General features: G+C 44.9%; 1 protein-coding gene across 15 annotated transcripts in view; it reads right to left on the bottom strand.

Moving 5' to 3' along the window:
* DAB1 (DAB adaptor protein 1) overlaps positions 1 to 22238 on the bottom strand; it is a 759978-nt gene that overhangs the window by 182897 nt on the left and 554843 nt on the right. For all 15 annotated transcript variants that reach the window (XM_077276888.1, XM_077276893.1, XM_077276896.1 and 12 more), the window contains one exon: positions 1593 to 1786. In XM_077276888.1, the coding sequence (XP_077133003.1) occupies positions 1593 to 1659 (67 nt within the window). In that variant the 5' untranslated portion in view covers positions 1660 to 1786. The remainder of the gene's footprint in view (positions 1 to 1592; positions 1787 to 22238) is intronic.

Below are 22238 nucleotides of genomic sequence, written 5' to 3'. Positions count from 1 at the left end.
CGGAGGAGAAATGAAGCATTACATCATGTCTATGGAATCCATGGTCTGTCTGTGTAATGTGCAGACATCTGGATCCTCCAGGGAGAGAGAAGCTTTGTAGCCTTTTTATAGCCCACTTACAGCTACAAAGTTATTAGAAATTGCTTGATATTGTCCTGAGCAATGCGACTGCCTGTAAATCAGAATCCTTTTTTCTATATGACAGGAGCTTTCCCTGCGCTGTCTGGATGAATCCATGTACGATTCTCACATCCTCTAATAAGTAAATGTACTGAGCCGAGGTACAACCCGCAGCACCTCCATCCATCCATCCATCCATCCATCCATCCGAGTGTCTGCATACATTTACTGGAGCCTCCAACTATCCTGCCTAATATCCTCTGGTGACATCCCCCAACTGTCAGCCCTCGTTACCGGGAAGCGAGAAGTTTCTATGTAGCAAAATACAACAGACATCAAAGCAATTCTTGCAAATTCTGCAACCGATTCAACTCAAAATTTGCAGCAATTTGCCCCCATTTACTGTATTAATTAGTTTACACCCAAGATTCAGAGTTGCTCAAAAACTTTTGTTTTTTGGTTTTCTAATAAAGCTGGTGAGAAAAGTTGAATGATGCAAGCTGAAAATGTACTTTTAGTATGATTTTAAAGGCGTGGTTCATGATCTTAGACAATGATGTCCTATGCTGAAGATAGACCTTCAATATCATATTTGTGGGGGTCCCCGACATCCAGTGCCGCCATCAGTCAGCTAATACCAGGTCCAGCAGCTGCTATAAGAATACAGTGTAGAGAGATGGAGCGGCACAGCTCCACTCACTATGTTACGGTTGTTATCAGGCATTACATCTCAGCTCCTATTGAAGTAAATGGGAGTTAAGATGCAGTACCCAAAAGCAGCCACTAGGTGGTGTATGGAGCAGTGGTTTTACTGTGCACTTGTGAAACTACCTGACTAAAGGGGGGATAGGGGTGAAACCCCAATAATCTAACATCCTTTGCATAGATCATCAATATCTTAGTCCATATGTATCTTGGTGCAAACATACGGTATATCTGTTTACAGCAGGAGTTAAAAGTAAAAGATTTCAAAAGTGCAGCTTTTCAAAACATTTGTTATAGTTCTCACCAACAACCTTAAATTATTGTGTCTTAAATCCACACTTTTTGCGTTTTTGTTGTTGTTGTTGACTTTGACGCTTTTTTTGTGCATGTCTGGGGCTTTTTTTGCTGCTCCTAATTGACTTAGCGTCCAAATATGAAGCTTTTTTAGGCAGAAATGGCAGAATAATCAACTTGCAGCTTCTGTATTTTTAAACTACAAGCGAGTTTTCCCATAGAAGTAAATAGGAAACCAATCCAAAGAGCGCTGGAAGCAGTTTTTGATGTGGATATTGGAGCAGAGTCCACGAGAACATGCACGGATTATTTCTCAGTATTAATATTCCCCTTTTGTCATGATTCTTGTATAAAGAAAAGTTTTCTTTTTATAAACAGCTATTTGTGTAAAATGTAATTTTCTACATGAAATCTCTAAAAGTGTCGCCTGTGGAGCTCATCTGACACCGCACCTCCCAGAACACGAGAAGTACCTTTCTTTTTGGATTCTTTCTTGGCGCTGGTTTTCACAGCCACTTGAAGTTCTGCCTCAGTTGACATCCTATTAAATCCTCCTTAGACCTTTTCACACAGATCCAGGCTCATCTAGAAGTCTTCTCCAACAGAATCGCTTAGCCCTTCAGATGCCGCTCTCCAAATGACATATCTCACTCGTGTCTTTCAAGAGCTGCGGGAGAAATGACAAACAGTCAGGTTAGAGGGGGCTCAGGGGGGCCGCGCATTGTCACAAGTCGTGGAGTGCACTTATAGGCTCGCAGCTCGCGGTCACAGCGACCTCTCCGTGGGATCTGCATCTCCTGGACAAACCTGAGAGTAAATGATAGGAGACCGTCATTAGGCGGCTGCGATTCTCCATTAGAGAGGACGGAACAGGAAGAACATGACAACCTGGAGGAAAGGACGACCGGTGCCAGACTCACAAGGGAAGAAAACTTTACAGAAAGTATGAAAGTATTAAAGACAAAGTGCAGCGTGCTCCCAAATGTCACTGCAGTGGTGCTGTGGGTGTCACTTTGGAAGATAAGTCATCAATTCCTATATTCCCCTAGTGCTAGCAATCAGGATTACAGCTCTGCTGCTATAGACGTCCATCCCTAGCTACACGTGCTGTACTGTGAGGATGACACTGTGAGACTGATGTGAGGCCGGCACTGTGAGACTACTATGAGGCCGGCACTGTGAGACTACTATGAGGCCGGCACTGTGAGACTACTATGAGGCCGGCACTGTGAGACTACTATGAGGCCGGCACTGTGAGACTACTATGAGGCCGGCACTGTGAGATTACTATGAGGCCGGCACTGTGAGACTACTATGAGGCCGGCACTGTGAGACTACTATGAGGCCGGCACTGTGAGACTACTATGAGGCCGGCACTGTGAGACTACTATGAGGCCGGCACTGTGAGACTACTATGAGGCCGGCACTGTGAGACTACTATGAGGCCGGCACTGTGAGACTACTATGAGGCCGGCACTGTGAGACTACTATGAGGCCGGCACTGTGAGACTACTATGAGGCCGGCACTGTGAGATTACTATGAGGCTGGCACTGTGAGACTACTATGAGGCCGGCACTGTGAGACTACTATGAGGCCGGCACTGTGAGACTACTATGAGGCCGGCACTGTGAGATTACTATGAGGCCGGCACTGTGAGACTACTATGAGGCCGGCACTGTGAGACTACTATGAGGCCGGCACTGTGAGACTACTATAAGGCCGGCACTGCGAGACTACTATGAGGCCGGCACTGCGAGACTACTATGAGGCCAGCACTGTGAGACTACTATGAGGCCGGCACTGTGAGACTACTATGAGGCCGGCACTGTGAGACTACTATGAGGCCGGCACTGTGAGACTACTATGAGGCCGGCACTGTGAGACTACTATGAGGCCGGCACTGTGAGACTACTATGAGGCCGGCACTGTGAGATTACTATGTGGTCGGCACTGTGAGACTACTATGAGGCCGGCACTGTGAGATTACTATGAGGCCGGCACTGTGAGACTACTAGGCCGGCACTGCGAGACTACTATGAGGCCGGCATTGTGAGACTACTATGAGGCCGGCACTGTGAGACTACTAGGCCGGCACTGCGAGACTACTATGAGGCCGGCACTGTGAGACTACTATGAGGCCGGCACTGTGAGACTACTATGAGGCCGGCACTGTGAGACTACTATGAGGCCGGCACTGTGAGATTACTATGAGGATGACACTGTGAGACTACTATGAGGCCGATACTGTGAGACTGATGTGAGGCCGGCACTGTGAGACTACTATGAGGCCGGCACTGTGAGATTACTATGAGGCCGGCACTGTGAGACTACTATGAGGCCGGCACTGTGAGATTACTATGAGGCCGGCACTGTGAGACTACTATGAGGCCGGCACTGTGAGATTACTATGTGGTCGGCACTGTGAGACTACTATGAGGATGACACTGTGAGACTACTATGAGGCCGATACTGTGAGACTGATGTGAGGCCGGCACTGTGAGACTACTATGAGGCCGGCATTGTGAGACTACTATGAGGCCGGCACTGTGAGACTACTATGAGGCCGGCACTGTGAGACTACTATGAGGCCGGCATTGTGAGACTACTATGAGGATGACACTGTGAGACTACTATGAGGCCGGCACTGTGAGACTACTATGAGGCCGGCACTGTGAGATTACTATGTGGTCGGCACTGTGAGACTACTATGAGGCCGGCACTGTGAGACTACTATGAGGCCGGCACTGTGAGACTACTATGAGGCCGGCACTGTGAGACTACTATGAGGCCGGCACTGTGAGACTACTATGAGGCCGGCACTGTGAGACTACTATGAGGCCGGCATTGTGAGACTACTATGAGGATGACACTGTGAGACTACTATGAGGCCGGCACTGTGAGACTACTATGAGGCCGGCACTGTGAGATTACTATGAGGCCGGCACTGTGAGACTACTATGAGGCCGGCATTGTGAGACTACTATGAGGATGACACTGTGAGACTACTATGAGGCCGGCACTGTGAGACTACTATGAGGCCGGCACTGTGAGATTACTATGAGGCCGGCACTGTGAGACTACTATGAGGCCGGCACTGTGAGACTACTATGAGGCCGGCACTGTGAGACTACTATGAGGCCGGCACTGTGAGACTACTATGAGGCTGGCACTGTGAGACTACTATGAGGTCGGCACTGTGAGACTACTATGAGGCCGGCACTGTGAGACTACTATGAGGCTGGCACTGTGAGACTACTATGAGGCCGGCATTGTGAGACTACTATGAGGATGACACTGTGAGACTACTATGAGGCCGGCACTGTGAGACTACTATGAGGCCGGCACTGTGAGATTACTATGAGGCCGATACTGTGAGACTGATGTGAGGCCGGCACTGTGAGACTACTATGAGGCCGGCACTGGGAGACTACTATGAGGCCGGCACTGTGAGACTACTATGAGGCCGGCACTGTGAGACTACTATGAGGCCGGCACTGTGAGACTACTATGAGGATGACACTGTGAGACTACTATGAGGCCGATACTGTGAGACTGATGTGAGGCCGGCAGTGTGAGACTACTATGAGGCCGGCACTGTGAGACTACTATGAGGCCGGCATTGTGAGACTACTATGAGGCCGGCACTGTGAGACTACTATGAGGCCGGCACTGTGAGACTACTATGAGGCCGGCACTGTGAGACTACTATGAGGCCGGCACTGGGAGACTACTATGAGGCCGGCACTGTGAGACTACTATGAGGCCGGCACTGTGAGATTACTATGAGGCCGGCACTGTGAGACTACTATGAGGCCGGCACTGTGAGACTACTATGAGGCCGGCACTGTGAGACTACTATGAGGCCGGCACTGGGAGACTACTATGAGGCCGGCACTGTGAGACTACTATGAGGCCGGCACTGTGAGACTACTATGAGGCCGGCACTGTGAGACTACTATGAGGCCGGCACTGTGAGACTACTATGAGGCCGGCATTGTGAGACTACTATGAGGCCGGCACTGTGAGACTACTATGAGGCCGGCATTGTGAGACTACTATGAGGCCGGCACTGTGAGACTACTATGAGGCCGGCACTGGGAGACTACTATGAGGCCAGCATTGTGAGACTACTATGAGGCCGGCATTGTGAGACTACTATGAGGCCGGCACTGGGAGACTACTATGAGGCCAGCATTGTGAGACTACTATGAGGCTGGCACTGTGGGACTACTATGAGGACTATGCTGACAAGCTTATTGCAGATGGAAATGTCATTCTCCAGCAGGACTTGGCCCCTGTCCGCACTGCCAAAAGCAGCCATACCTGGGTTACAAACAACAGTATCACTGTGCTTGATTGGCAGCAAACTCGCCTGACCTTATCCCCATAGAGAATCTATGGAGAATTGTCAAGAGGAAGATGAGAGACACCAGACTCAACAATGCAGACGAGCTGAAGGCTGCTATCAAAGCAACCTGGGCTTCCATAACCCCTCAGCAGTACCACAGACTGATCGCCTCCATGCCACGCCGCATTGATGCAGTAATTGATGCAAAATGTGCCCTGACCAAGTATTGAGTGCATTTACTGAACATACATTTCAGTAGGACAACATTTCGGATTTTAAAATCATTTTTCAAGCTGATGTTATAAAGTATTCTAATTTACTGAGATAATGACTTTTGGGTTTTCATTGGCTGTAAGCCATAATCATCAACATTAACAGAAATAAACACATGAAATAGATCACTCTGTTTGTAATGACTCTATATAATATATGAGATTCACTTTTTGTATTGAAATAAATTAACTTTTTGATGATATTCTAATTTTGTGAGACGCCCCTGTATATGCTGCCCAGAAAAAAAAATTAAACATCAAGTTTGCAACCCTGGAGTGCATGCTGCGAGAGAGGAGGAAGAGCAGCCAAAGAGGAGATACAGTATCTTTATTGCTCAAAGCCCGTGGTAATGGTTTAATATCTTACCAGGAACAGACGCCTCACTAAAAAGAATGTACATTAACTATTAGAGAGAAGGATGCAGGCAAATACTTTATCTAATATATCTCCATCTGCCCGAGAAGGGACTGGGCTTTTGGTTTTGTGATCATAGGTTTGCTAATAATTGGGCTGTGTTCTTTGAAATAGAACATGTAAAATATAGATTTGGATTAAAATAAAAAAGTCTAAATATATTTTAATTTATTCCAAGTTCCCTGGCAACCAAGGCAAAGTTATTGGAATATTTAGCATTTTTAATGTGAAAACCTGCGCAGATCTGGTAAAGAACGGAGCACTCAGAATCTTTTTATAACGTTCCAGCTGTCCTGATATTTGATCATGAGGATTGAAGCTTGCAAAAAAAAAAATTATATGTGTCAAATGTCTTCTGATCACCACTGTATAGAAAGTAGCACACGGCAGAGAGACATTTATTTAAAGGGAACTTGTCGATTCTATTAGGAAATACCAGTGTACGGAGATGGGTGTGATACATTTATAGAGTGATACTAGTGGGAACAATTACACAAACTGGACAGTTACCAGAAGTGTCAAACATGGGAGTGGAAAAAAACAGCACGCGGCGATACGGGATCTATGATGTGATCCGTCTCAGCCAGTCTGAAGTTCAGAAAAAATACAAAAGAAAAAACCTTTGTTTCCGTCCTCAGTGAGATGTTTACAGTTTCTGCTCTTCTACTATGTATTCTATTTATCCTATCGATTCTAATGTAAAGAAACAGAGAGAACATTCTTCTCACAATACAGAAGAAATGATAAAATTATTACCGCACCAAAATATTTTAATCAATATTTACACTTCAAATATAATCACAGTAACAGCAATGACCACAAAAGCAAAAAAAGTCCGTTCAATAGCAAGCTGCCGTAATGGAAGGAAAGAAGAATCCGGATGAATTATAGAAGCATCACATAAACCTGACACTCAATTACTTTTCTTTGACGAGCAAAAGAAAAACAACAAACGATCGGCGCTGTAATCTACAGTATACAATGTGACGGAAGGAACGATCCGACGACTCTGACAGCTACACGAAATGAATTTTCTGTTTGCATTCGACAGGAGTAACATTATAATGAAGCAGAATGTCTCAGCTGTTGTTTAATAAAAGATACAGCAATTTCCTTCCTTCTTGCTTCCTTCCCTTCTCCCTTTTTTCTTCTTTCCTCCTTTCTTTCCTTCCTCCTTTACTTCCCTCTGTTCTTTTTCTTTCCTTCCTCCATTACTTCCCTTCATTCTTTTGCTTTCATTCTTATTTAACTTCCCTCCATCCTCTTGCTTTCCTTCCTTTGTTACTACCCTCAATACTTTTCCTTTCCTTCCTTCATGCTTTCTCTTTCCTTCCTTCGTTACTACCCTCCATCCTTTCTCTTTCCTGCCTTCGTTACAACCCTCCATCCTTTCTCTTTCCTTCCTTCGTTACTACTCTCCTTCCTTTCTCTTTCCTTCCTTCGTTACTATCCTCCATCCTTTCTCTTTCCTTCCTTCGTTACTATCCTCCATCATTTCTCTTTCCTTCCTTCGTTACTACCCTCCATCCTTTTTCTTTCCTTTCTTCGTTACTACCCTCCATCCTTTCTCTTTCCTTCCTTCGTTACTACCCTCCATCCTTTCACTTTCCTTCCTTCGTTACTACTCTCCTTCCTTTCTCTTTCCTTCTTTCATTACTACCCTCCATCCTTTCTCTTTCCTTCCTTCGTTACTACCCTCCATCCTTTTTCTTTTCTTTCTTCATTACTACCCTCCATTCTCTTTCCTTCCTTCGTTACTACCCTCAATTCTTTCTCTTTCCTTCCTTCATTACTACCCTCCATTCTCTTTCCTTCTTTTGTTACTAATCTCTAGCCTTTCTCTTTCCTTCCACAGTTACTTCCCTCCATCTTTCCTTCGTTACTACCCTCCATTCTTTTGCTTTCCCTTCTTGGTTACTTCCATCCTCCTTTTCGATGTCCTTCTTCAGTTACTTCCCTCCTCCTTTTCTGTTTTGTTCCTCAGTTATTACCCTCCATCCTTTCCATTTCCTTCCTTCATTATTTCCTTTCATACTTTCCCTTTCCTTCTTTTGTTATTAATCTCTAGCCTTTCTCTTTTCTTCCACAGTTACTTCCCTCTATCCTTTCTCTTTTCCTTTCTCAGTAACTTCCCTCCTCCTTTTCACTTTTCTTCCTCAGTAAGCAGAAAGTTAAAATTAGAAATAGGTATACTTCCTTCCTTTCTTTCTCTTTCCTTCCTTATTACCCTTCATCTTTTCTCTTTCCTTCCTCAATGACTTCCCTCCATCCTTTTACTTTTCTTCCTTCAATACTTCCTTCCTTTTTCTTTGCCTTCTTTTCTAACGACTTCATTCTGGCCTTGTTACTGTAAATATATTCTACTCTTCAGTTAAGTTCTTAAAACATCTATTCAGGTCTATCCATCATCTATCTAATCTATTATCTATCTATTATCTATCTATCTAATCTCTCATCTATTATCTATCTATCTATCTATCTATCTATCTATCTATCTATCTATCTAATGGTCAACCATGGTGATAGTCTCTGGACAGATCTTGCAGTTTACCCTCCCCCGATGCTCTGATATTTATGTAAATATATGAATACTAACCTTTTAACTACCTTTAACGCAGACAATTGATTCAGCCGCTGCCATGGGCCACAAATAAACTGATAAAAAAATCCAATTAAATGTATTCAGATTCATATTTAAACCCTGGTATTAGATGGCAGATAAATATTTACATGGTTGATCGCCTGCATTTTATTAAAAAGTGCAAAACTAAATGTGATTATTATTCAAATGGCAGAAAAATGCTATTACCCTCATACTGGCAGCGCTGCCACCTAAACTGCAAATATCCGTTGCAGAAAAACGTCAGCGACACAATATATCTGCTGCGAAACAAAAACACTGCCCTGTAAATACAACAGTAAAAATCTGGAAAGTTAAAAAAAAAAGTGAACAACAAGGACTTGTTTCCATGGTGCGTTTATGTTACAGAACCAGCAAAGTGACTGAGATTTCGGAAACCTAATACACACGCAGATTATTTTCTGTTTGCACAATTGTACTATCAAAGCGTTTTTTTAAATCTGCAGCATGTCAACTCTGCGCTTCTGCAGCATTTTTTTCCACCCATTAAAATGAATGGGAAGAAAAGCAGCAAAAACAGAGCGGAAAAGCAGATAAAATGCATCAAACAAGCCTGAGAAATGCACAGGGTATGTGCACGCGTACTCTTTAGGGCTGCGGACTTTTCCGCAGCGGATTTCAGAAATCCGCAGGTAAAAGGCACTGCGTTTTACCTGGGATTTACCGGGGATTTACAGCGGTTTTTATGCGGAATTTGTGCGGATTTCACCTGCGGTTTTACACCTGCGGATTCCCACAGAGGAGCAGGTGTAAACCGCTGCGGAATCCGCACAAAGAATTGACATGCTGTGGAATGTAACCCATTCATAGATCCATCCATCCATCAATCCATCTTCTCCATCCATCCACCTTATCTATCCATAGAACCATCCATCCGTCGGTGTGTCCATTCTTCCATCCATTCATCTTATCCGTCTTATCCATTCATAGATCCATCCATCCATCAATCTTCTCCATCCATCCTTCTGTCCATCCATCCATCCATCCATCCATCCATCCATCCGCCCATCCATCTATACATCCATTCTATCCATCCATCTGATCCATTCATAGACCCATCCTTCTGTCCATCCATCCATCTGCCCATCAATCCATACATCCATCCTATCCATCCATCTGATCCATTCATAGATCCATCCATCTGTCCATCCATGCGTCTATCCATCCAACTTATCCATTCATCAATCCATCTTCTTCATCCAATCATCTTATCCATTCATAGACCCATTCATCCCTCCATCCATGCATCCACCATCCGTCCATCCATCCACCTGTCCATCCATCTATCCATCCATAGATCCATCCTTCCGTCTGATTGTCTATCCAATGAAGCCTTTGAGTGGAGTGAAGTTTTCTGTGTGCACAGAGCCTTAGGGCATGTGCACACGTTGCGCAGCGTTTTTTGCAGTGCAGAAACGCTGCAGATCCGCAATTGATTTACAGTACAATGTAAATCAATGAGAAAAAAAAAATGCTGTGGAAACACTGCGGTTTAAAAGAAGTAGCATGTCACTTCTTTTTTGTGAATCTGCAGCGTTTTTGTACCCATTCCATTATAGAAAACCGCAGGGGTACAAAACGCTGCGGAACCGCACAAAAAACGCAACAAATCCGCAGGTGCGTTTTTTTTCTGCCAGGAGAGGCAGAATCCGCACCAGAAATTCCTAAGGCTAATCCGTAACGTGTGCACAGAGCCTTAGATGGAAGCTTATGTTTGGCTACTATTAGTTCCCCTGAAGGCTTCTCACCATCCTCATCCAATTTCACCAGATTTCTTGGTGACTTTTGCCTGTTTTGAATATTGGAGCAGATTTTACATTGTGAGTTTTTGTAGTAAATGAACCACATTTTGGTCAAATTGTTGCGTTTCGCTTCAGACCCATTTATCCTGTTTTGTGGATCATTTCTGTGACTCTTTTCCAGAGACTAAGGGTATGTTTCCACGTTCAGGATGGCCGGCGGTATCGCCGCAGCGGCGAAGCCGCTCGGCGCTAAGCCCCGCCCCCTTTCTGGGACGCGATCATGCCGGATGTGTTAACTCTTCACATCCGGGATGATCGCTCTCTCCCATAGCGCCCTGTGTTATGCCTTGCGGTGACGCTGCGTCCCCGCAAGGTGTACGGACATGCTGCGATCTGAAAAGACGCGCAGCATGTCCGGAGTCGCAGGGCCGCCGCGTGCGGGTTTCCACGCATAGTGGAGACGGGATTTCAAAAAATCCCCTCCACTATGCTGGAACATCTGGACGCTGCTTGTTTGACGCTGCAGCTCTGCGCAGCGTCAAACAAGCAGCGTTTCCTGACCGTGGAAACATACCCTTAGAAGCGGCTTTGAGTCAGGGGTGTGATGTAGGAGTTGTTTAACATGTAAAGTGACACAAATCACCCTAAAACTTAGATGAAAAAAAGTGGCACAAAGTAATGATTTCCTCCAGTTGTGGTTTCCAGTAGAAGGTCATTTTTATTTAATGAGTCCCAATTCCATGTCATTATCAAACCGCCCGGCGCCTTCTCTACGAGAAGACATCACAAATGATTGTGTTTACTGCAGGCTCAGACTACGCGGTGCTAGTTTGTAGTCTGTAACCATGGAGACACATCCTTTTAAATAGAAGCTGTAAACACAAAACAGATTTATTTTTTATTAGACTATTTGCAACATTTTTGTTTCTATCTTAGGTGCACTGAAATAATTGGTTGCAATAATGTGCATACCCTTTATGTAATGAGGGATCCTTGAAGTTTGCGGCTGTAGACCGGAGAATGAAGGGATGTGTGCAGACCCACGACGTGATGGGAGAGGTCATGTCGGGTAACAGTGAAACCTGCCTGGGCTGAAGTCTCAGAAAATAGGATCTTATCTAGAATGAGTCCAAATTTCAACTCAACGCTAATTAAGACAAATGTCTACTTAATGTTTCACTCAGAGCAGTAATATGTGTCACCCTGTCCCTTCAGGTTACAGTCACTGTGCACGGAGTATGGGCTGCAAAATCGTATTCAGATTATACAGGAGGAGGCATAAAGGGATTAGTCATAATATATCTGAAAGTAACAATTACTTTTTTTGAGGGTCCAGCGGTGCAAGCAGATTTCAGAACATTCACTTATGCACTCCCAATTTCTTGTTTCCAAAAATTAAAAAATTATGTCCATTTTCCATCTACTGACAGCCACCACTAGGGGGAGCTCATGAGAGCAATGGATACTGATCAGAGAGTGAGGCCAGTGCTAAAACAGTATGCAATATAGCTCCCTCTAGTGGTGACTGCAGGTTGGCAGAATCACCAGCTTCTGGTGATTGTGTCGCTATCCCACAATCCACCGCGGCCGGAAGGCCACAAACTGCGCCTCCACAAGTGGCAAAAATGCACCGCTATTCTGTCGGGAGATCAGCGGCTATTTGAATCCCACGCCAAAGCTGTGCGGCACCGCTCATTTGCTGAGATTTGGCGGGGTATCCAAATCCGGCGCGGCACCGCTCATTGGCTCAGCCAGCGGGCGGCTCAGCCAATGAGCAGTGCCGCGCAGCTATGGCTTGGGATTCAAATCCTGCGTGGCACCGCTCATTGGCTGAGCTGGCCCTGGCTGCGTGGCTTTGGCAGGGGATTTGAATCCCGCGCCGCACAAAGCCGCGCTGCACCGCTCATTGGCTGAGCTGCCGCCGGCTGAGCCACTGAGCGGCACGGGATTCAAATCCCAAGCCCCGCCGGCTGAGCTAATGAGCGGTGCCAAGTGGGATTTGAATCCCCCGCCAAAGCCACGCAGCCAGGGGCAGCTCAGCCAATGAGCGGCGTGGGATTCAAATCCCCCGCCGGCTGAGCCAATGAGCGGTGCCGCGCGGGATTTGAATCCCCCGCCAAAGTTACGTGGCACCGATCATTGGCTGAGCCACCTGAGCCAATGAGCGGTGCCGCACGGGATTCAAATCCCCCGCCAAGGCGCGCGTTCATTTCACCGCACTCCCGATGCAATAGCATCGGGCCTATTTCTAGTAATTGTATAAAAATACAAGAAAAAAAATACCAAGATTATAACAAAATGGGTTTCAATGGATCCCAGTAACATTAAAGAATCTATTTCTAAAAAAACAAACCCTCTAAACATGTAATAGATTTTGTGCAGCCAAAACGATGCAGATTTGGGGTCTTTTTTCTTTGCCATCCTCTGTTTTTGTAAATCCACATTTTCTCGTTGTTGTCGGCCGACTCTTCCTGGTTTGATGTCACAACAGTGCTATGTACTCAGAGCCAATTAGCTGTCCCCTGTGTGCTACTTTCCTCTTCCTTCTCCCTCCTGTGAGTAGCTGCAGCTGCATCCCCTTCCTCTCCCCTCCTAATTTCCATTTCACACTAGATTCATTTTTTTCAGGCCCTTTGGAGGTTTATAATCATTTCTAACAATTCTGTACTGTGTAATAAAAGTTTTACAACTTTCTGAAATAACGGGTTGGATTCGTTAGTACATTTGCACCTTTCATGTCTAGTTTTTGGTGTTTTTTTCACCTGCGTCCAATTCTACTCTTAATTTTTGCCTTTTAAAGTTGATTTTATAAGTTCAGTTGTTTTCGCTATAGTGGAAGAGGTTTGTTATTTCCAGATGTTTTTATCCGATTCATCAATTTCGACTTTTTAAAAAGTTAAAAAAAAGTTTTTGAGCAAAAGTACTTCATTTCATTCTCTCTTGCCCTCGACCCTTGAATTATTTTTTGCGCAAATTTTCCAAAATTTTAGTCCAACATGCCATTTCTTTGCACTCAAAAGACGCAACAATGGTTAAAGAAAAAAATAAAGAACATTTTGATCTTGTGCAACATTTATGAAGCAAGTGCGGTTTGGAAAAATATGGTGGAGAAAACGTAAACAAATAACAAATGACCAAAAAAAAAACAACAACGATGTATTGGGCATCCTTGTCTGTGAATGGCGACATTTTTATCATATTTCCTTTACATATTTTCCTGTTTTATCTGTCGCAGTCGCTACAGTTACCGATTCTCGATTTTACAGGATAGACGATTGCGGAATCGTATAACATCACGGCAATCGCCCGCCTGTTACATTTCCGTTAGTTCGGCTGGGAATGTGTACGTTAATATCACCGGCCATGGCCATAGACATTTTTCCTTGCGTTGTTGCCCCAGACTGCACGGGTCAGCAGCAGCAGCGATCCCAGGGGTATAATTACTGCCAGGTCTCACAGCCTCACAGGACACACAGCAGCTTTGTCATGGAGTGTAGCAGAATGTCTGCGGGCTGCAGGAGCCCAGCCGAGACTGGTGACATTCCCTGACATTTCTCTAATGCTGCATTTTGTCTGCTTTAATGATTTTATATATTCGGGATATTTACTGACATGCGGTAGAGCCAGAGCCCAGGTCTCCGGGATGAAGCTCTGACGCTATAACACATGCACCATACACAGCACTCCCTGCAATAAAGGTGACTTTACAAAGCTAATCTTTTTTTTTTTCATTTCTAACTCGCACCCTCTAGTCACACCCAAAGCTGCATCCAGAATTTTGCTAGTTTTCTGTAAACTCTCAGGAATCCTGTTGTTAGATGTCAGTAATGATCCCTGCTGGTTCAGTGTCTGCATACGTCATGTAAGCTCAGCTGAATCAAGAATGTGAAAAGCATAAGAGGTGGGAGCAAGAGGCAACACAACAGCCCAAAGAGGGGGCACGAAAGTGGTGACTTGAATGACTTCCCCTTTAAGACCTGATTTTCAGGCATTGCATAATCTGGTTCACCTGAATGATTCCTATGATGCGGAGACTCTGCGGCTGTGCAAGGCCGGGTCCATATAAGTATCAGAGCCACAGTTAGGGAGGTGTCTACTAAGTTGTGGACCATTTGCAATAACAAACAGCAGAATAGTGAGCGCAGCTCTGGGGTATAATACAGGAGGTAACTCAGGATCAGTAATGTAATGTATGTACACAGTGACTGCACCAGCAGAATAGTGAGTGCAGCTCTGGAGTGTAATACAGGATGTAACTCAGGATCAGTAATGTAATATATGTACACAGTGACTGCACCAGCAGAATAGTGAGTGCAGCTCTGGGGTATAATACAGGATGTAACTCAGGATCAGTAATGTAATGTATGTACACAGTGACCGCACCAGCAGAATAGTGAGTGCAGCTCTGGGGTATAATACAGGATGTAACTCAGGATCAGTAATGTAATGTATGTACACAGTGACTGCACCAGCAGAATAGTGAGTGCAGCTCTGGAGAATAATACAGGATGTAACTCAGGATCAGTAATGTAATGTATGTACACAGTGACTGCACCAGCAGAATAGTGAGTGCAGCTCTGGAGTATAATATAGGATGTAACTCAGGATCAGTAATGTAATGTATGTACACAGTGAATGCACCAGCAGAATAGTGAGTGCAGCTATGGAGCATAATACAGGATGTAACTCAGGATCAGTAATGTAATGTATGTACACAGTGACTGTACCAGCAGAATAGTGAGTGCAGCTCTGGAGTATAATACAGGATGTAACTCAGGATCAGTAATGTAATGTATGTACACAGTGACTGTACCAGCAGAATAGTGAGTGCAGCTCTGGGGTATAATACAGGAAGTAACTCAGGATCAGTAATGTAATGTATGTACACAGTGACTGCACCAGCAGAATAGCGAGTGCAGCTCTGGAGTGTAATACAGGATGTAACTCAGGATCAGTAATGTAATATATGTACACAGTGACTGCACCAGCAGAATAGCGAGTGCAGCTCTGGGGTATAATACAGGATGTAACTCAGGATCAGTAATGTAATGTATGTACACAGTGACCGCACCAGCAGAATAGTGAGTGCAGCTCTGGGGTATAATACAGGATGTAACTCAGGATCAGTAATGTAATGTATGTACACAGTGACCGCACCAGCAGAATAGTGAGTGCAGCTCTGGAGAATAATACAGGATGTAACTCAGGATCAGTAATGTAATGTATGTACACAGTGACTGCACCAGCAGAATAGTGAGTGCAGCTCTGGAGTATAATATAGGATGTAACTCAGGATCAGTAATGTAATGTATGTACACAGTGAATGCACCAGCAGAATAGTGAGTGCAGCTATGGAGCATAATACAGGATGTAACTCAGGATCAGTAATGTAATGTATGTACACAGTGACTGTACCAGCAGAATAGTGAGTGCAGCTCTGGAGTATAATACAGGATGTAACTCAGGATCAGTAATGTAATGTATGTACACAGTGACTGTACCAGCAGAATAGTGAGTGCAGCTCTGGAGTATAATACAGGATGTAACTCAGGATCAGTAATGTAATGCATGTACACAGTGACTGTACCAGCAGAATAGTGAGTGTAGCTCTGGGGTATAATACAGGATGTAACTCAGGATCAGTAATGTAATGCATGTACACAGTGACTGCACCAGCAGAATAGTGAGTGCAGCTCTGAGGTATAATACAGGATGTAACTCAGGATCAGTAATGTAATGTATGTACACAGTGACTGCACCAGCAGAATAGTGAGCGCAGCTCTGGGGTATAATACAGGATGTAACTCAGGATCAGTAATGTAATGTATGTACACAGTGACTGCACCAGCAGAATAGTGAGTGCAGCTCTGGAGTATAATACATGATGTAACTCAGAATCAGTAATGTAATGTATGTACACAGTGACTGCACCAGCAGAATAGTGAGCGCAGCTCTGGGGTATAATACAGGATGTAACTCAGGATCAGTAATGTAATGTATGTACACAGTGACTGCACCAGCAGAATAGTGAGTGTGAGTGCAGCTCTGGAGTATAATACAGGAGGTAACTCAGGATCAGTAATATAATGTATGTACACAGTGACTACACCAGCAGAATAGTGAGTGCAGCTCTGGAGTATAATATAGGATGTAACTCAGGATCAGTAATGTAATGCATGTACACAGTGACTGTACCAGCAGAATAGTGAGTGCAGCTCTGGAGTATAATACAGGATGTAACTCAGGATCAGTAATGTAATGTATGTACACAGTGACTGCCCAAACAGAATTGTGAGTGCAGCTCTTGGGTATATAGTTGTGCTCAAAAGTTTACATAACCCAGCAGAATTTTTGCTTTCTTGGCCTTTTTTCAGAGAATATGAATGATAACACCAAAATGTTTTCTCTACTCCACTCAAAAGTTCACATACCTTGATGATTTTGGCCTGATAATAACATGCACAGAAGTTGACACAAATGGGTCTGGATGGCTACTAAAGGTAACATCCTCACCTGTGACCTGTTTGCTTGTAATAAGTGTGTGTGCATAAAAGCTGAGTGAGTTTCTGGGATCCAGACAGACTCTTGCATCTTCCATCCAGCCACTGACGTTTCTGGATTGTGAGTCATGGGGAAAGCTAAAGAATTGTCAACAGATCTACGGGAAAAGGTAGTTGAACTGTATAAAACAGGAAAGAGATACAAAAAGATATCCAAGGAATTGATAATGCCAGTCAGCAGCTTTCAAACTGTGATTAACAAATGGAAAATCAGGGGCTCTGTAAAACCAAAACCAAGGTCAGGTAGACCAACAAATATGTTGTCCACAACTGCCAGGTAAATTGTTCAGGATGCAAAGAAAAACCCACAAATAACATCAGCAGAAATACAGGACTCTCTGAAAACTAGCGGTGTGGCTGTTTCAAGATGCACAATAAGGAGGCACTTGAAGAAACATAGGCTGCATGATCGAGTCGCCAGAAGAAAGACATTATTGCACAAATGCCACAAAGTATCTCACCTACAATATGCAAAACAGCACAGAGACAAGCCTCCAAACTTTTGGAACAAGGTAATTTGGAGTGATGAGACCAAAATTGAACATTTTGGCCACAAGCATAAACGTTACATTTGGAGAGAGGTCACAAAGGCCTATGGTGAAAGGAACACCATTCCTACTGGAAAGCATGGAGGTGGATCACTAATGTTTTGGGGATGTGTGAGCTATAAAGGCACAGGAAACTTGGTCAAAGTTGAAGGAAATATGAATGCAGCACATTATCAGCAAATACTGGAGGCAAATTTGCACTCATCAGCTCAGAAGCTGCGCATGGGACATACTTGGACATTTCAACATGACAACGCTCAAAAACCCAAGGCCAAGTCGACCTGTCATTGGCTACAGCAGAACAATGTGAAGGTTCTGGAGTGTCCATCTCAGTCTCCTGACCTCAATATCATTGAGCCACTCTGGGGAGATCTCAAGCGCAGTTCATGCTAGACAGCCCAGGAATTTACAGGAACTGGAGGCTTCTTGCCAAGAAGAGTGGGCAGCTTTACCATCTGAGAAAATAAAGAACCTCATCCACAACTACCACAAAAGACTTCAAGCTGTCATTGATGTTAGAGGGGGCAATACACGGCATTAAGATATGGGGTATGTGAACTTTTGATCGGGGACATTTGGATGTTTTGGGTTGTCAATTACGGTAACATTGTAGCCAGTAGTAATTTTCCTTCTTGCGTTGATCGCTGTGACCTGATTGGTTATTATTGGTTATTATCTTTTTCTTGTCCTCGTTGTCCCCATAGTTCTGCCGTGTTGCAGATATCGGAGCCTTCAGCTTGTGGTGTTAAGATTTGGATTTGGCAGCTCTCGTCTGTTTGGAGCAGAATGGGGGGGACGTTGCCTGGGAGATTAGTAGTCATAATAGTGGGTCTGTCGCAGCGAGTGAGCGTTCACCATACTGTCCCCGGCTGAAATGTTTGTTATGCAGATTACTGTGACAGTCAATCTGTTTTCCCAGCTTCCTGCTCACCCTAATGTAGGTCAGTCCAGATAATGGAACAATACTTTCCAAGTGATACATTTACCATCAACATTGTTCCCGTGCACATACAGCCGGAAAGAAATCACATCGCAACGCTAGAGAAAGAAACTCTGCTAGGAAAATAATTCCCTAAAATATTCTACATATCAGGACTTATCAAATCAATGTAGTGTGTAATCAAATATTGTACTGCGAAGACTGAAAAGCCTCCGTCCCCCGACTGGTTAATGAACCGGAGCTTCTCCAACATAAAAAGGAGCCTTTTGTAAATTTACTGTTTTGAGGACAGAAAATAATTAATTTTTAATTTAGTTTTCGCCAAAGGGATTAATTAAAAAAAAAAGAAAAAAGAAAGAAGAAAGCTAAAAAATGTTTAATCAAATGAGATTTGTTTTCAGAAATAAGGATATGAGGACGTTCATTACGTAAAGGCAGAAACCTGAGGATGATATGGAGACCGAAAAGGGAAGGGAGCTGTAACGTTGGCTTCATCTTCAATCTCCACCTCCTCAGGGGCGGGACAAACCTGCACATGGCTCCACCCCTGAATAGACATGATCCAATAGTAGACATCAAATAAAGGAGGTGGGTTTGCCGCTCTGCTTTCTACCTAAACATAATGATGGAATATCCTAATATTTTGTGTGTGGTGGGAGGGATGAAGGACCATCATTTTTTTGTTATAGCATTGCAGAAAAACACATGCCTTAATTAAGTTTCATACTAGGGAAGCGTGGACTGACCCTTCATTCACCAGGGTCCACATCCGGTAAGGACCTGCAGCCCCTAAATAAGGTGCATTAAAGTTTAGGACTCACACGTGATAATCGCTCCTCATGGGCGTTCCTGCTCAAGTTTATTATAACAATGATGGTTCATAGAGGACCTTTGACCATCGCTGCCCAGACCACTCTTAAAGGGATTGTCCAGTGAAAGTTACATGTCTATACACAGGGCAGGTGACAACTTATTGATCAGGGGAGATCCAACCGCTCTGGCCTGCACCGATTGGCATAAAGGGGCACTTTTATCCCTGTACACACGCTCATCCGCACCTCCATTCATCATACCTCCCAACTTTTGAAGACGGGAAAGAGGGACAAAGTTTGCGGCGCGCGAAGCGGCAAATTTTAGGCCACGCCTCTGACCACACCCATTCATAATTAGTCACACCCATATCCACGTCCCAACCACACCCATTTAGCACTGCTGATCACACTGTTTCATATACAATAATTATAAACAAAAAAATATGGCCACACAGTGCCCCATACTGTATAATGGCCACACATGATGCTCCATACTGTATAATGGCCACACAGTGCTCCATACTGTATAATGACCGCACATGATGCTCCATACTGTATAATGACCGCACATGATGCTGCATACTGTATAATGACCCCACATGATGCTCAATACTGTATAATGACCGCACATGATGCTCCATACTGTATAATGGCCACACAGTGCTCCATACTGTATAATGACCACACATGATTCTCCATACTGTATAATGACCGCACATGATGCTCCATACTGTATAATGGCCGCACAGTGCTCCATACTGTATAATGGCCACACATGATGCTTAATACTGTATAATGACCCCCCTCCTGTATGCATGGCTCATATTCCCCCCTGTATGCATGGCTCATATCCCCCCCCATGCTTGGCTCATATTCCCCCCCCCGTATGCATGGCTCATATCCCCCCCATGCTTGGCTCATATTCAACCCCCGTATGCATGGCTCATCCCCCCCCCCTGTATGCATGGCTCATTTCTCCCCCCCCTGTATGCATGGCTCATTCCATCCCCCCCGTATGCATGGCTCATTTCCCCCCCCGTATGCATGGCTCATTTCCCCCCCCCCCATGCATGGCTCATCTCTCCACCCCCCGCTCCCATCTTGAATGGCGCGGCTTACCGTCCTCCTTCATCCCCCCTACCCTGCCCCCCGTCCCTCATACTTACCTGTTCCTCACCGCGCGGCCATCCCTCTTGCTCTGTCCTCACTCCCGGTTCAGCAGTGCACCTTCTTCCTGCGTGAGCGGTCATGTGATACCGCTCATTATAGGTCATGAATATGCGCATATTCATGACTCTAATGAGCGGTATAACGTGACAGCTCATTCAGGAGCGCTGCAGAAGCCGAAACCAGGCATCGCTGGAGCAGGATGAGTATCATCTTCAAGGAGGGTGGGTGGGAGATGGGCCGGCGGGGGGCGGTCGGGAGGTGACCCAGCTTTTATAAAATAAAAAAAACAAAAAAAAAAAACAAAAAAAACTGCAACAAACCTTGCGTAGTGCGGGACAACTAATGTCCAGCCCGGGATCGCGGGGCTGTCAAAATCAGGACAGTCCCGCGGGATCCGGGACGGTTGGGAGGTATGCATTCATTCCCTATGGGGCTGCTGGAAAAAGCTGAATAAAACACAGCACCCCTATAGTGAATGAATAGAGCGGTGGTTGAGCATGTTTAACAGGGATAAAAGCGCTCCATTCTTCCGACTGGTGCTGGCCCCAGCGGTCGGACCCCCATCAAATAGTACGCCTTTACTTTGCCATGTCTATCACTTCCTCTCTCACAACAGTATGTGGGGAGTGTGAGTGACTGACCATGCTGACAGCCCTCGCCCAACAATAAGACCTATCATAATGGTTGTAATGCCCACTGCCTGATCCCTTCCGGTAAGGAACTGGCGCAAAATCTTTGCAACTTGCAACTGTAAATCCAACATCGTTTGGAACCCCAGAGATCCTGAGGAACCCGGGAACCTGCACATGCTTAATCCCCGCTGCTGTCATTGCTCATAGGACGGCAGAGCAATGTTCTCCGTGTTCTCCTGCAGTCTCATAGACAGTGAGTGGAGCAGAGGTTGAAAAATTTGCGCCTCCACTCCTTCCGGGATGGGACAGCACATAGCCCAGTTCCAGAGCCGCATTCTTTGGATCAGTGTCTGACCTCTGACACCCCTATGGATAAGGATGGCTTACTATTTTGGGAATAGGCCTATAATATGTGATCCAGCCGCTGGACCCCATCACACCGTCTGCCCCCCTCCAATATCAGGCTCGTATACCTCTCACCAGTCCGTTCAGTCCACGTTCTGCAGCTTTAAGTAGTTTAGGAAATTTTTCCACTAATCACAGGATTATATTGCAAAAAAGTCTCTCTTAGCCGCCACTAAATACATGTTTCTATATATTTCCCGAATTCCGGTATTTCAGGCAATGTTTAATTAAAGCAACATGAAAATTATACGCTGATAACAGAGTACGGCGACATAATAAGGTAATTGGTCCTTAACTAAATTATAGCCCTCTCCCATCTCCGCTAAATCATTCGCAGTAAAAAACGGAACATTATGTATTTTCTTAAAAGCAGCAACATTACTCACAAGACTACAAAGTCAGACATGGGGGGCACAGTACAATACTGGGGGGTGGGCCAGGTTTTCTAACTTTTCATTCTTATCCAAAGTGCATTTGCCCCTTTTCTGGCTCAGCCCCACTACATCATCTTTCTCCGTCTCACTGGGCATTTGCCCCTTTTCCGGCTCAGCCCCCCAACATAACCTTCCTCCGCCTCACTGGGCATTTGCCCCTTTTCCGGCTCAGCCCCCCAACATAACCTTCCTCCACCTC

Source organism: Ranitomeya variabilis, chromosome 8, assembly GCF_051348905.1.
Source record: "Ranitomeya variabilis isolate aRanVar5 chromosome 8, aRanVar5.hap1, whole genome shotgun sequence".
In the NCBI taxonomy this organism is placed as follows: Eukaryota; Metazoa; Chordata; class Amphibia; order Anura; family Dendrobatidae; genus Ranitomeya; species Ranitomeya variabilis.
This window is presented reverse-complemented; position numbering and strand designations above follow the sequence as displayed.